Source organism: Haplochromis burtoni, unplaced genomic scaffold, assembly GCF_018398535.1.
Source record: "Haplochromis burtoni strain Fernald_Lab_line unplaced genomic scaffold, NCSU_Asbu1 Contig_306, whole genome shotgun sequence".
Classification (NCBI taxonomy): domain Eukaryota; kingdom Metazoa; phylum Chordata; class Actinopteri; order Cichliformes; family Cichlidae; genus Haplochromis; species Haplochromis burtoni.
The window spans coordinates 126287-141000 of NW_024582667.1; the positions used below are offsets into that span (position 1 = coordinate 126287).

At 40.1% G+C, this 14714-nt stretch overlaps 1 protein-coding gene across 1 annotated transcript in view; it reads left to right on the top strand.

Annotated features, from left to right (window-relative positions):
• The window catches only part of cntn3a.1 (contactin 3a, tandem duplicate 1), a 74298-nt gene extending 61598 nt beyond the window's left edge, over window positions 1-12700 (top strand). Inside the window, exons 14-23 of the mRNA XM_005948305.3 lie at window positions 2817-2934; window positions 4339-4497; window positions 4696-4845; window positions 5682-5752; window positions 6258-6492; window positions 7858-7973; window positions 8234-8420; window positions 9265-9377; window positions 10351-10519; window positions 11325-12700. Of these exons, the coding sequence (XP_005948367.1) occupies window positions 2817-2934; window positions 4339-4497; window positions 4696-4845; window positions 5682-5752; window positions 6258-6492; window positions 7858-7973; window positions 8234-8420; window positions 9265-9377; window positions 10351-10519; window positions 11325-11416 (1410 nt within the window). The 3' untranslated portion in view covers window positions 11417-12700. The remainder of the gene's footprint in view (window positions 1-2816; window positions 2935-4338; window positions 4498-4695; window positions 4846-5681; window positions 5753-6257; window positions 6493-7857; window positions 7974-8233; window positions 8421-9264; window positions 9378-10350; window positions 10520-11324) is intronic.
• Window positions 12701-14714: the final 2014 nt, after the last annotated feature.

The following is a 14714-nucleotide window of genomic DNA, read 5'->3' on the forward strand; positions in this document are numbered from 1 at the left end:
AAGACAAAAATCTTTACGTTTAGCCATATTCAGCTAGCTAAATTTAGTTGTGGTGGTGTCCAAGTCTACGTATATCCACCTGACTGTGTATAGAGTAATGTGGGAACAGGGAAGTAGTTTGTGATCCATTAAAAGTAACACATTTTTTAACAACTGTATTCCAGCTTCAGCTTTCACATTTATGATGAATCATGCAGCCTTGATTGTTTTTTTGTGTCTTTTTAATTATTATAACAGAACAGGAGGACGCTATTTTGCTTGTTCTGCTTGTTAATAACACCTCCTACATTGACAAAAGCAGCAACCAAGAAACTCATAATGCATTGCTCAGCCATGTGTTACGTGTGATCATCATCTTTTAATAAGGAAAAGCAATTATAAGGCCCGGGCTTCTTGTTTTTCTATTTCGTTTTTTGCTTTTGTTTGTTTGTTTGTTTGTTTGTTTGTTTGTTTTTGGCATGATCATAAACGACAAGAAACTTTGCGGTTCAATATAGCAAACAAATCAGACTCTTGCATACACCGAATATGCTGACATGTTGTGAATAGTCGCGTTATTAACTTACCTCATGTGTTTTGCATAAATGTGACTTTGTGGATATGCTTTATTTATTTATTAATTTTTTTGCAAAGCTGTCTGCCTTTTAATATTCATTGAGTCCTCCGTGAACTCGAAGAGAGTGAAGCCTCCACATAGAATAAAAGCGAGTCGTGACCTTATCCGTAAAATAAAAGCTTTACAACTGTAGATACTTTAAGATCCAAGTGCTGTTCCACTAAATGTTTGAATTTCAGTATTTGATTTCTACTTTCTGATGCCCTCGCTGACATTTTTTCAGCAAAGCTCAGAGTGAACTGAAAAATGTCAACTGCAAGTCGCTGAATGAGTTAACTGTAAAGTTTTATGTCACACTGTGAGTTTTGTTAACTTGCCAACATTTTACAGCTCAAAGAAAAGCTGTGCTACTTGCGTCCTATAAAGGTAATCGCTTTAAATGAATGGATGTTAGTGATAAATTGTGTCACTCATGGAAAAAAGAAAAAGAAATGTTAGCTAAAATGAAAAAAAAATAAATCAGACATCACCCTGTAGATTTCAACCTGCAGAACCTCTGAAACAGCTTTTATAAAATCAGTTCATGATTTCCAGATTCCCTTGTAAACCTCTCTGACTTTTAAGGTGCATATTATTCTCTCTATTGACACAAAGTTACGGCCAGACTGAATTTTTCTGATTTTGAATCAAACACAAATTGAAGTGCAGATATTCAGTTTTAATTCAAGGGGTTTGTTAAAAGGTAAACATTTAATATGCAGTTTAGCGTTTCTGACGATCGAAAGTAACTGGACCATTGATTGTTCCTTTGATTGATGACAAGCAGATAAAAGGTCTGCTGGCTCAAAATATTGTATTTGCACTTGGTCCTTCCAATATGAGGTCCAATTAGAAGCCAGTGCAAGTGAAGGAGGACTCAATGGGCTGAAACAAACAAACAAAAGTAAAAAAAATAAATAACCTAAATAAATTTGAAAGGAGTAAAAACTTTAAATGTGGCACATTCATGAAAATAATAAATGCACTGGGAAGAAAACATCTAAAAGTCTCTGCAAATAGATAATGACCCATATTTCCCAATGACTAAGCTGGTCACCTCAACAATAGATCACGCAGAAAACAAAACTGAAGGCAGAGAGAACCATGAGCATTGGCTGTGGTAACAGTATTTTATGTATGTCACGCTGTGAAACAGCTTGCGAGTTATTGTCCAGTCTCTGAAGGTCAGGGACAATTTATGAAAATGGTAGTAATTCAAAAACAAACAGTCAATACAATAGTTTCATTAAATGTCTTAGATTAAACTACACAGGCCTTAAGGACACTTTGAAGGTTTGATTTAAGAACCACTGTGGGGGTATATAGAGGTTAAAAAAAGCAGAGTTATTGTCCAAATACTTATGGACCTAAATGGAAATAGGTGCTCCTAGCTGCAGCTTTCACAGCCATTTCAGGCACAAAATAAGACCTCCTCCTGGTGTAGCTCTGAATATCTGAGCCTGTGCTTCCATTTCTGTTGCTGGAACAAATACTTTTTTAAAAAAATAATTATTAAATCAAATAGAAGTGAAAACCTGCTGAGACATGATTAGTAATCAAACCTTGGACTACAAGCAAAACCAGAAATCTTGCTTTGTATTTATCTTTTGTATCCATGACTACACTTTTTATGAGTTTTTCTAGCAGTCTCACTTGATATTGCAAGCAAGGTTATCTCACAATAACATTTTGCATACTGAGAGATCTGTGGCCTAATATATTCTTGCCTATGTTATTTTAATAATGGGTATCAAAGAGTGGATGACTTGGAGCAACTGAATTTTTATCTCTTTAAAATGTCCCTGATTATACATCAAAGTAGTTACCAAGTATCATCCTGTTTCACAGTTCCCTACTTTCACAGATAAGACAGCAACTTAACATTAGCTCCAACTTTAAAGTTCAAAGCTAATAATGCATTTGGCATTGAATGGTTGTCTGCAGAGTAAATGGAATCAGAGAGAATAAAAGGGACGAAGCTGAAAGAAGCTTTTTAATACCTCACAAAGACCTGTGCTCATAAATGATGAAATGATGAAAAGCAGCACTCAGTCATTTGGTGTGTCCCTGGACTCATGTTGTACCTTTTTCCTTCATAATGCAAGGAACTGCCAAAATAAATCACAACAAGCTCTTTTCCTTGATTTTGCAACTTTATAACACAAGATTCTGTGTTATTCCCTTTTTTGTTTTGTTTCTCCCCTGACATCTGGACCAGCAGCGATCGGATGGTGACATTATGATCCGGAATATTCAACTGAGGCATGCTGGGAAGTATACCTGTGCTGTTCAGACCAAGGTGGACAGTATTTCTATTGCCACTGATGTGGTTGTGAGAGGTAAGGGAAAAAAGCAGAAGATCAAACCCAGATATGTTTATTTAATAATGTTTTTCTTTCAGAATTTCCAAACCTGAACCAGGGCATGCAATGCCCTTATCATTGTTATTGTCTAACATTTAAACAATGTGCGTATGGACTTATGTAGTAGTATTGTGTTAGATCCAAAGTACAAAGTCGTTGTATTTTCTTGTATTCTTGCATACTTCCCAGTAATGATTTTGTCTGAACTATTGAGAAAAGTGAACCTCTTTTGGTCGTGTTTGCAGCGAGAGTCTGGGGCTGCTCAGGCCAAAGCTAAAGCGTCACATTTAGATAAATGGAGCTCGTTCATCAGTTCTCCCTCTTACCGCTGCTGAGACAGACCAGCTCTGATTACGATCGCAGCTTTGGGATAACACAGCTGGCTCTGTGACTGTGGCAGCAGCCGTGGATGTGCTTTGGTTATTATTTTGGCTGTGAAACATTATGTTTTTTTTTTAATGGGGCCAACAGTGACAGTTTAGTAGTTAATTGTAGCAGCTGGACATATTCATATAGTGCCACCATAGACTGAACCACAGCAGCAGCCGAGGTCTGAAGAAAAACCGCATGCATCCACGGCTTCACCTGTCACAGCCAGGCGGAGCAGCTGCAGCTGTGCTCTTAACTGGGGCTATACTGTGGAAGATCGGCCTCTTAAAATGAGAAATGAGCACTACATGCGTCGCGTAAAGAGTCACATTATCTCCTTATTCCTTAGTATTTGCAGATGGTTTTCTTGTAGCTGGCAGTAAATTCTAAGTGGACTGGAAGAGCTCACCAAATGTTCCTGTGGAGCAGAAGGAAATATAAAATGTTCACTGACCTCCATTTCGGAGACACCAGAGAAAAGGAGAAGATAATAGCAATAGTTCACTTGAGTAGCAGACAGCTACACTCACATTAAAGTGAACACATGTATTACAGCTGATTCATGAGTCGACTCATTAGAGATTGAAACAAACTTTCCATTTTTATCGTCTGTGTTAACGTACCAAAAATGAAATAAAAGATTGCAAATAATTACTTCTTGTGTGTATAATTAAAGCATTTTTTCCTTTTTTTCTCCCTTTTTCTATCCTATTTATTAAATTGTGCATGCTCTAATTTATCTCTGCAATCCCTGGCAGAGATTCTGGTGGCAGCGCAGCCACAAAAACATCTTGTTAAATGTAGAAAGTCTACATTTTCCAGAAAAAAAATCAATGTTCTGTTTTTATATTTTTGATACGCATTCATTATTGTGAGTGTTGATTTTGGACTCGGTGTAATTCAGTATTGCACTCGAGCTCCACAAACACTGTCTACTCAGTCTCTCATATCACCTCTTGAGCTGCTATGTGTCAATATATTTGAGTAACCTGTGACTTACTGTCTTTTTAGGTCCTCCAGGCCCCCCTGTGGACTGTCAGGTGACTAAGATGACAGAGACCACTGCCTCTCTGTCCTGGGGTCCTGGCACGGACAACCACAGCCCTATCCTAAGCTATACCATCCAGGCCAGAACGCCCTTCTCTCTCGGGTGGCAGGCTGTTACCACAGGTTTGCTTATTTAAATGTGTTTGTGTGGCCAGAAAGTTTAGTGAAAGGTTAAAAAATGAACGATGGGGTAACTGGTAGCTGTCCTTTCCAAACTCCACACATAAAATGCAGATAACTAAAACTTCACCCTCTTGGCTAATTATCAGTGGCATATACTGCAGGGCTTTGATGAAAGGTTACTTCTGTGATGTTTTTCAGTTCCTGAGCTGCTAGGAGGGAAGCAGCTGTCAGCCACTGTCACTGACTTGAGCTCCTGGGTGGACTACGAGTTCAGAGTCTTGGCGATCAACAGCATTGGAACAGGAGAGCCCAGCAAACCCTCCAAAAAGGCCCGCACCAAAGACACGCGTATGTATCAGAAGCTCCTTGCATTTTGGTTTCAGGATCATTCTCATCATGTACTGAATACTTAAAAAAAACCTTATTGTCCTATTTTATTTCAGTAAACTTTCTGCTTCTGCAAGATAAGCATGACAGAACTAATAAAATTACTGATGCCTGGAAGCTTTAGTACAACAGTATTGAAAAGGAAAAAGAACTCCACTTTAGCACACTAAACAGCAGGGCTGGACTGACACATCAACACATTTTTTGCCAAAGTTTAAACAATAAAGTAGTTCAACAAAAGTTGAACTTTTTGGAAGGTTTGAGTTCCGTTACATCTGGATAAAACTACAACAGAATTGCATTAAAAGAACATCATACCAGCAGTCAAACAAGGTGGTGGTAGTGTGATGGTCTAGGGCTGCTTTGCTGCTTTACCTGGACAACTTGCCGTAATTGATGGAAACATGAATTCTGCTCTCTAATAGAAAATCCTGAAGGAGAATGTCCAGACATCAGTTCATACCTTGAAGTTAAAGCTCACTTAGGTTACGTAGCAGGACAATGATCACAAACAAACTGACAAGTTCACCTCTGAATAGCTCAAAAAAAGAAGGCTTTGGAATGACGTGGTCAAAGTCTGCACTCAAATCAGATTGAGTTGCTTTGGCATGATCTCAAACAGGTGCAATGTCAAACTTGTGAAGTACTCTTATAAGTCTGTATTTAAGGAATTTGCAACTTTTTTGAACACGTTCGATATCAAAACCTGTTTCCATGCTATGTTATTTCATGGTGAGAAACAGAATACTGGGTGTATGTGTTGGACATGACTATCTAACCCTGTTCGAATCTGTTAGTTCCCAGGTTAACTCCAGCAAGGGTGAGTGGTGGTGGTGGAGGACGTTCAGAGCTGGTCATCACTTGGGAGGTAAGCATGTATTTAAATGCATTTAGGAAAATGTTATTTAGAGTTTGTTGCTGTTGTCGTTGTTAACATCTGAATGTAAAGTAAAGGTCAAAGTAAGAGTGAGGTTGCAGAGGGCAGTCAGACATCAGCTAAAACAAAAGAATTAAAAACAACAATGTTTTCATTTTTGTTATTTCCCTAATTTACATGCGCTGGTTTTATCTCAGCTAATTGTAAGTCTCTACTGCTGTTTTGCTCCCCTCCATTGCCCTTCGCTTGACTTTTTGCTCAAAAACTTTCTAGCTTGTAAACAGAATAGAAAAGAGGGTGAGGTGTGGCCTTTGGTGTGACATCCTGTGGTCTTGAATTTTGCTTATTGTGCCTTTAACCAGACAGGATGATCATTTCGTGCAAAGTCTTGCATGTACAGTAATGCCCTCAGCTTCTTTTAGGTTTTAATATCTTCGGGATCATTCATGCATTTCTCTCTTGAGTCATTGCTCTGAGTCATCTTGTACCTTCTTAGCCTGTTCCCGAGGAGATGCAGAGCGGCCCGGGCTTTGGATATGTGGTGGCTTTCCGCCCACTCGGGGCGCAGGGCTGGATGCAGGCTGCTGTCACGTCCCCAGATGCTTCTAGATATGTCTTCAAGAATGAGAGCATCCCTCCCTTCTCCCCTTATCAAGTCAAAGTCGGGGTTTACAACAACAAGGGAGAAGGCCCTTTCAGTCCTGTGACCACTATCTACTCAGCAGAGGAAGGTGTGCACTCCTAAAGCACAAACACTGTGTCAGTGATCAGAAGCACAAATACTACATTTTCTGACAGACTTTAGTCTTTTTGTCACATTTTAATATAATATAATTTGAATATAATTCCAAGGATGTTATTGCTTAAAATAAACACTGTACTTCATAACACTGGTTTCTGGTCCTAAACATAGACTGTATATAAAAGATGGAATGATCTTCCTAGTCTAAAACACTGTTGAAGCAAGTTTCCTGTTTTCATAAAGAAGTTTAAAGTAAAATAACCTCAGTTAACACTTTCCTAATAAATCTATGGCCTCATTCATTAGATTCAAGCCTTTATGAATACAGGTTCATGCTAATGTAGTAAATCATGGCTCCATTAGAGGAGAAATACAATAAAGCAAGGAATGATTTAGGGCATGACTACTTGACTGTCCGATATGTATCTGGAAGCTCTGCTCTTTATCTGTAATATCTGTTTTAAAAAAAAAAACATGATAGAGATGGCCGAACTACAACGTTAAGCTAACAGGGCTGATCAAATCACACTCTCACAGTCCCTGATCCTGAGTCCTGAGACGGCTGGTAATTTACCTTCATGCATCTTTAGCCTAATTGCACATTTTGTCATGAATATTTAATGTAACAGGACACTACACCAACTATTGAGATTTGAGCATCATTACTGGTCTTTAACATCATTTCGGCTGATAGACCATTACCTCCAACAGCCATCCCTAGTCTTAGTTGGTGTGTAACTTTGGCACCTACACCCATACACATACACAAACACCAGAATAAGGTTATTTTATCTATAAAAGGCGGCCAGAAATAACTGAAATGTAATTATGTTTTCGCACCCAAAGTTTGTCAGTCACACAGTTAAAGAAGAAAAATCCTTTCCTCTGTGCTTTTCTTTTCTCTCTTCTCCTTCCCATCAACCCAACAACCGGTCGTGGCAGATGGCTGCCCCTCCCTGAGCCTGGTTGCGCTGGAGGTCTCATTCTGCTAAAACAGAGTTCTTCCTCCCAAGCGTCGCCAAGTGATTGCTCATAGGGGATAATCAGATCATTGGTTTTCTCTTTCTATTATTATAGGATGTTTACCTTACAGTATAAATCAACTGCAGATGGCCGGAACCGGACCTACATAAATGAAATGGAGATGTATGACAATAAATAATGGAGGAAATGCTAATGATGTTTACATGAGAGCATTTCCCATATTATTACATTAACGTTGGTATTATGGTCTGTTAAAACCACAGGGTTAATTTATTGCTTCTGTATATTCATTAAGCCACACAGTGTCTATAGGCTTAATAAATCCATGTCTTCCTCTCTTTCCCCGGTGCCCCTGGTGTCTGTGTTTCAGAGCCCAGCAGAGCTCCAGGGAGGCTCAGGGCTCGGAGCGTATCAGCGTCCGAGGTAGAGGTCACCTGGAAGCCACTGCCCTGGAGCAACAACCGCAGACGCATCCTAGGCTATGAGGTCAAACCCACACAAGCCCACACAATAGGTCTCGTACAAACATGTTGGACAGCACCAGCAACACGAATAGCTAGTGGCAATGTATCTGTTTTTGATTTTTGCAGAATAGCGTTGTGACCTTTTTGCATTAGTGTTTATATTATTCATTTATGAAGTAAACTGCAGTATATGAGGGCCCTCTGGCTTTCATGCCCACAGAGAATATTGAGTAACAAAATAGATGCAAGCGTAATCCGTGTATTCTATGTGTGTGTGTTTAGTTGCAGTACTGGAGTGAGAAGCAAAAGCAAGAGGCAGCTACGGTGATCAGGACAGCAGGGAATAAAACTTCAGTACTCATCAGGGATCTGGAAGGCAGCAGTACCTATTACGTGTGTCTGCGGGCTTACAACAGCGCTGGAGTGGGCCCACAGAGCAACATAGTCAATGTCACAACCAAGAAACCGCGTAAGGACTAAGATACTGAAGGCGAATGACAGTCTTCTTTTGTGTATTGTTTTTCTTGTTTTTGTTTTCTTCTTCCTTTTCTTTTGGCTGTAGCTGCATGGTCCATTCAGTGTATTGGATTTCACCAGTAACTGAAGAAGGAACCATTCACTGCAAAACAATGTGGCGCTTTCATTTGTGTTGCTGTTTTTTCACCGAATTGTGTTTTATGTTGTCGAGACTTGAAATGCGTTAAAGGCTTTTCTCTCACATTAAAAAAAAAACATTGTTCCAAACATCTAAATATTTTTGGTGGGTTTTACGGTTTTCTTCTCGCGCACATGGATACGCTGCTTCGTGTCCTGGCATCTCACTGATGCAAAGAGCGTGAAAGTAACAGACGTCAAAGCAGGTGTCGGCGTAAGTTTCTGCCACACCGTGTTATTTATGTTATTATGTTATGACATCTATACTTGAGTCCCTGTTTGCCGTTTGCAGCAGTGCATCTCATGTCATGTGAATGCAAAAGTTTGAGAAAGAAGCAAGAAAATCTGAAGTTGTGGATAATGGTTTAAAGCGTTAATTGTCAGACATATGTCTTTATTTTTATGCTCACATGCGCAAATAATATAAATCGCCGTATTCTCGTTATAACATGATACAAATCTTTCATGGCTTTTTGTTACTTCCCCATTAACTTAAAAAAATAGGATTGTTCTCACTGCTCACTCCTAACAGTGGGATGATAAACTGATAATGAGAAATCTCCTTCATGCTGAGTTGGTTCGTGACTGTTTATCGACTTGACAGCCTCTTTTTTTCTTCTCCCTCTTCCCCTTACTCTGCTCCCTGTGTCCTCACTCAGCACCCAGTCAAGCCCCAGTTAAAATTATGTGGAACACTTCCAACTCCAAGGTCATCCTGAAATGGGACCAAGTGCACGCCCTGGAGAATGAGTCAGAAGTCACAGGATATAAGGTAAAGTTTTACACTTCCACGGTAGACTGCCTCAGCAAGAATCAATTCAAAGCTGAAAAGTAAAGGGTTTTATAGATAGTAACATAACAGAGAATGATAGACTGTTACTTGGTCCATTTGCTTCATAAGAGCACGCTGTTATTTATGAACACACTGGTTGTGCTGATGAACTTCTCAGAGTGTTATTAATAAATGGGAGCCTCATTTTATCCCCTGCATTGGTGTAATATTCTGCAGCATTTCAGTTTAACCTCGGAAGTCCTACACAAATTGCCTCCTCGCCTTAAACCAGCGGTCCTGTGATAACCCAAACACCCACAGCACCCATTATTTTTAGCCACATAGTTTAAACTGTACAACGGTTCTGAGCGAGTCATCTCAGGAAAAGCATGTATGAAGTAAAATCTTATTGGCGTTCATCTTCCCATATTGTGACATTTAACTTGCCACTGCAGCATCAAGTGCACAATAGATATTATAATAACTGCTTCAGGGTTTTTATCTTCATCTGTCTTTCCAAGTGTCACTTGGCTTGTAAATGTAAATAAATAGGAGCACGAATTTGCAGCCTCCTACGCTAAACAGGCGGAAAGTGTGAAGACTTGGTCTTAGTCGCATTATTCCCGTTACAAGTCAAGTGAAAGTGGAGAGCTTAGCGTGCGTTAAAATGGGCAGATGCACCCAAACCGCAGCTGAAAAGTCAGGACTGAAGATTTCCGGCAGTTCTGCCTTATCTCTACTGAGCCCTCTCCTCCAGTGACCCGGCACAGTCATGTGCAGATATCTAAAGCAAGAGTCTCGTTCTTGTTAACTTTCAGATACTGCTCACTCCAACTCGCCGAGCTGCAGCTCACACTTAGATTGTCCTGTCAGCGCGCTAGGAAGGAAAAATAAAACACTCATATGTCGCATTGTGAGTGCCTTCATGCCACGCCACACTCTGTTATCGTCGTTCGCACTCTGTTTCCTTCAGGTGATGTACAGCCAGGACAAACACAGTCGTCCCAACGTGGTGGAGACCAACAACACCTCTTTGGAGTTGTCGCTGCCGGTCAACCAAGGCTATGTAATCCAAATTAAACCTTTCAGTGAGGGAGGTGAAGGGATCAGCAGCCGCCAGATTACCATCCCCAAGATAGCAGGTAGGACAGTCCTGAAACATTTCTTTCTCTCTTTTTGTGAGAATGAATATATTCAAGCTGGGGTTGAGACATACAGAAAAAGGCCCTTGCATATACCTGTGCACGCTCAGGAAAGAATTATATCCACTTTAGCTTTTCGGCACCCTTTTCTGAGTGGAAGTAATTTAGGTCCTCTAGTTTCGCTGCAGAGAAACACTGTGACAGCACTTCTTTTGATCAAGCCGTGCGAGTCTAACAATGCACATACTGCAAGCCTGGCACTTGTACAAACACACCCTGGAGCTGCATTAAATAGATAAATTGTTATCCGAGAAACTCTTTTAGGAAGCTTTTTTTTTCCAAATTAATTGATGTAATATTAGTCTTCAAATAAGTAATTTCCTCTTTCACATTACCTCTAAAATAGTCTCTTATCCGCAGACCGGGAGACATACTATCAACAACATAATGGTCTCCAGCATTCTCCAAGTATGGCCAGGAGGTTGTTTGAGAGTGGATGTGCCATTTGGATCAAACTATGTGTGTTGCTGTTGCCTGCCTCAGTAGTCCAGCTCTTTGAAACTCGGGTCGCCCCCATAACGGAATATGTTATACTAGTGCCATCTATTGATAAGTGCACGCACTCGCATCTCGCATCAGTTCTTTGTACTTCAATGTAGAGCCGTTCTGCTCTGTGATAATTTATCACGTAAAAGTCTGCACTCAATGACCTTCTAAAGTTTTTTCATGCGTTTCTAGACCACGCCAGACTTTTTAAATGCAAGACCAAGCGCCTGTTGGATTTTGATTTGATTGTGTTTTTCAGACGCCATAGCCGCGGGAGCAGCCTCGGAGTTCTCGGCCTTCCCCACGGTCAATCTTGCAGCCCTAATCATCACAGCCAGAACGCTGCTATGACAAATGTCTGCAGGAACCAGGCTCTGCAGCTGCTTATTAAGAGGAGAAAAAGCAGGTCAAAGACAACAACAGGCTGACAGCCACATTCCCACCTGCTCCCTTTCCTGCACTACTGTGTCTTTCCTCTTCTTTCTACAAATATCGCTTTGTGGGGAAGATTCTTTTCCTCCACCTTTCTAAAGTGGTTACTGAAAGGAACTGGCTCTTTCATAAGTTGCTTTTATGGAACTGAAAGGACACTGTGGCTCGACTGCAGTCTCTTTGAAGACGTTTTTTTTTTCACTCGCCTTCTTTCTAACCAGTGGATGTTCTCGTATGGTTTTCATCTTGGAGGCCACAATAGAATGTGTGTATATGTTCTTGCTTAAGAGGCTGTGCAGGTTTTATTAAACAGATGTGTATGTTCCACTGGACTCTTCTCAGTTGATGGGATTTAAACATGACAGAGAGTGAAGGAGTTCTAAAGCAAGTGAGTATCATTAAGCTTAATTTGAGACAGGAAGTGGTTGAAGCCATTTCCCTGCTGTCTTTGAAAAACCTCCTGCGTTCTAATGAGGAAAAAACAACTGTTAGTCATCCCCTGCTAAAAAGCAGGGAGCTAAGTCTCATTGCTTTATGACAACCAGAATCTGAGACCTTTGTAACTTTTACCTGTATTTTATTCATGCTTTTATGTCACATCAAAACCTCAGCTGCCATGAAACTGAGTGGAACCAAAGGTACAGAGCCTACAAGGTTCAGTTATACCTGTTGTATTGTGAGAAAATGCTGCGTGTCCATCCCAGTATTACTTCCACTGTAAACAGCAGATCTTTGTTGACTAATTGATGTCTCATCTTCTTCCTTCATCTATGAAAAGTGTGCAACAAAGGCACGCCGAATAATGTCAGCTGCGTTGTCGCACATGTCGCGTATGTATGAAATCCTCAGGTCCCAAATTGAGCCTTAAGTCCTATGGTTATATCCCACGTTGTTATTATTCAAAAGAGGTTTTATTTATACTCCTTTTCTTTATCCGCGTTGTATTTTGGCTCAGTCATGCTCTAATTTAGATCATGTTTTTTAGGCGGTTTTAGGACATAACAGGCCTTTGTCTTCTGTCCTTCATAATGAGCATTGTAATACAATAAGTGGCAGATATTTACTGACGTTTCCAGCTTATTACAAAGTAGCGGGAGTACTTTACTGTCAGCCGCTGTTAGGCATGAAATCAGTCAGTGTGTGTACCTTGCTTAGGGTGTCTGAAACGGAACAACCTGCTTTTAATAAACATAAAGTCATTTTCCTTGTTTCTTTTATTGATGTCTGAAGTGGAGAGTTTGCATACTTCAAAATCTAAGTGCTGCGTTTTTCCATCAGACTACCCATATGGGTATAATTTTCACATTTCTAACAGAGCCTTATAAAATTAAAACAAAAAAACAAAAACCAGCCTAACCCACTTATTGCTTCTCTCTGGAATTTTCAACTCTATCACCGCTCTGGAAAAGTGTGAAAGTTCAGGTTTTCATTTGATCTATTTTCCAAGCAGAAAATCTGATATTTAATTTGTTATTTAATTTGTTATGAGGTCAAACAAAAAAAGTTGTCCAGATGAACAGGTTCTACTTTCTGCATCACACCAAAATCTATCAGTTCCTGTTATTCATCAGCCTGTGGGATCACCTACAGTCACATGACTGATTGAATTTCATACATCTATTCATGCATGCAGTTAAATGAAATGTAATAGTTTCATTTGTGAATACAGATTTCTATAAACTGGCTGAAACTGTGCAGCATTAAGCTTAACCAAACACAACCTGTAATGGTGTATCTGAACTGCACGAGCTTCATGGACTCTTTTTCTTCAGAGTTTCTTGCTCACATCAGGTCAGTATTGCTTTATATTTAGGAAGCTTGCCAAAAGGAGTTCTGTTTAAAGGTATATTGGGATGAACAAACACCCTAGGCAAGCTCTTCAATAAAACACCATTGTTCTTGTGCAATGCAAGCCTTTATCAGAGTGTTAGTTTTATTTTCTAGTGTTGTTCCACTAATAAAAGTTAGGTTGGAAACCTCCACTTGTTATGTTCCACCAAGTGGAATCTGAAACTTAGATGAGATGCTGGCAACCACATCTGTCAAAGCTGAATAAAAGAGTAGCTAAAAAAATAACAAAAACAAAAAAAGGAACTTAAAAAAGTTCTTAAGCTCCATTCATTTTCTATTTGCATTCTTTTGACATTTGTATGTTTACATGAACAATTTTACTGACAATTTCCATCCTGTTATGATCACAGTGTACCCATCTAATCATGGCGGCTTCCAGCATGTGCCATGTGACAAACATCAAGTCATCTCAGCCTGGCTTCTTACACATGAAAGTGAGTTCACTGTACTCAAACGGCCTCCAGTCACCGATGTTACGTTCCCCTGGGGGGGGTCTAGGCGGTGAGGGGGAAGTAGCAAAAAGTGACCGGGTCAGAAAAAGGAGTCAAGGAGGCAAAAGGGTTGAAGTGTTTTATTAAAGTTTGTATTAACACTAACTAAAAGAGACGGACAAGCCGCTATCACCATTTAAGAAACAACTCTCAGGCGTTGGTCAATAAAGCACAAAGTAAGACAAAAAGAGGAGCTCACTAGCAAACACCACAAACACTCAGCTCACTAGCTGTAACCGCACTCTGGCACTCTGGCCCAGAGCTCACCTTTCCCTGGGCTTAAATCTCCTTAACTACTGACGAGAGTCAGCTGCACAAAAGGGAAAGGTGGCACCTCAGGCAGAAGAGGTAGTGGGACACGCCCACACAGGCACCTTCAGGAGGAAGCCCTGCTAGGGCTGTAACACCGATTCCCAAATAAATAGAGCACCTTCGGGATGTGAAATAGTAGATTCACATTATGAATGTGCAGCCGAGAGATCTATACCATTTTATCATGTCAACATGGATGTGAAGGTCTGAAGGCAAAAGGGGATCCAACCTGGTATAAGCAAGGTATATGTATGTGTGTTGGGTGAGTAAAAAACAAAGAGAATATATATTTATGTTAGTGTGTGTGTGTGTGTGTGCAAGCAGGTTCCTGAAACTGTTTTATGGATAACTTTCCCAGATTTCCAAATACAGGTGTTTTTTGCAGAAACTAAAATTTGAATTGTGTCTCCTCATTGTTTTCTCCTGGCTGTTATTTGATTTATGGTACCTTATCTAAAACTTAGAAACTACTTAAATGCCAAAAAGGTAAATATGCAATATTCACTGCCTGAAAAAGAAACGCATGCCTGAACCGTGTCTTTCTAATCATTTACAGCACTAGT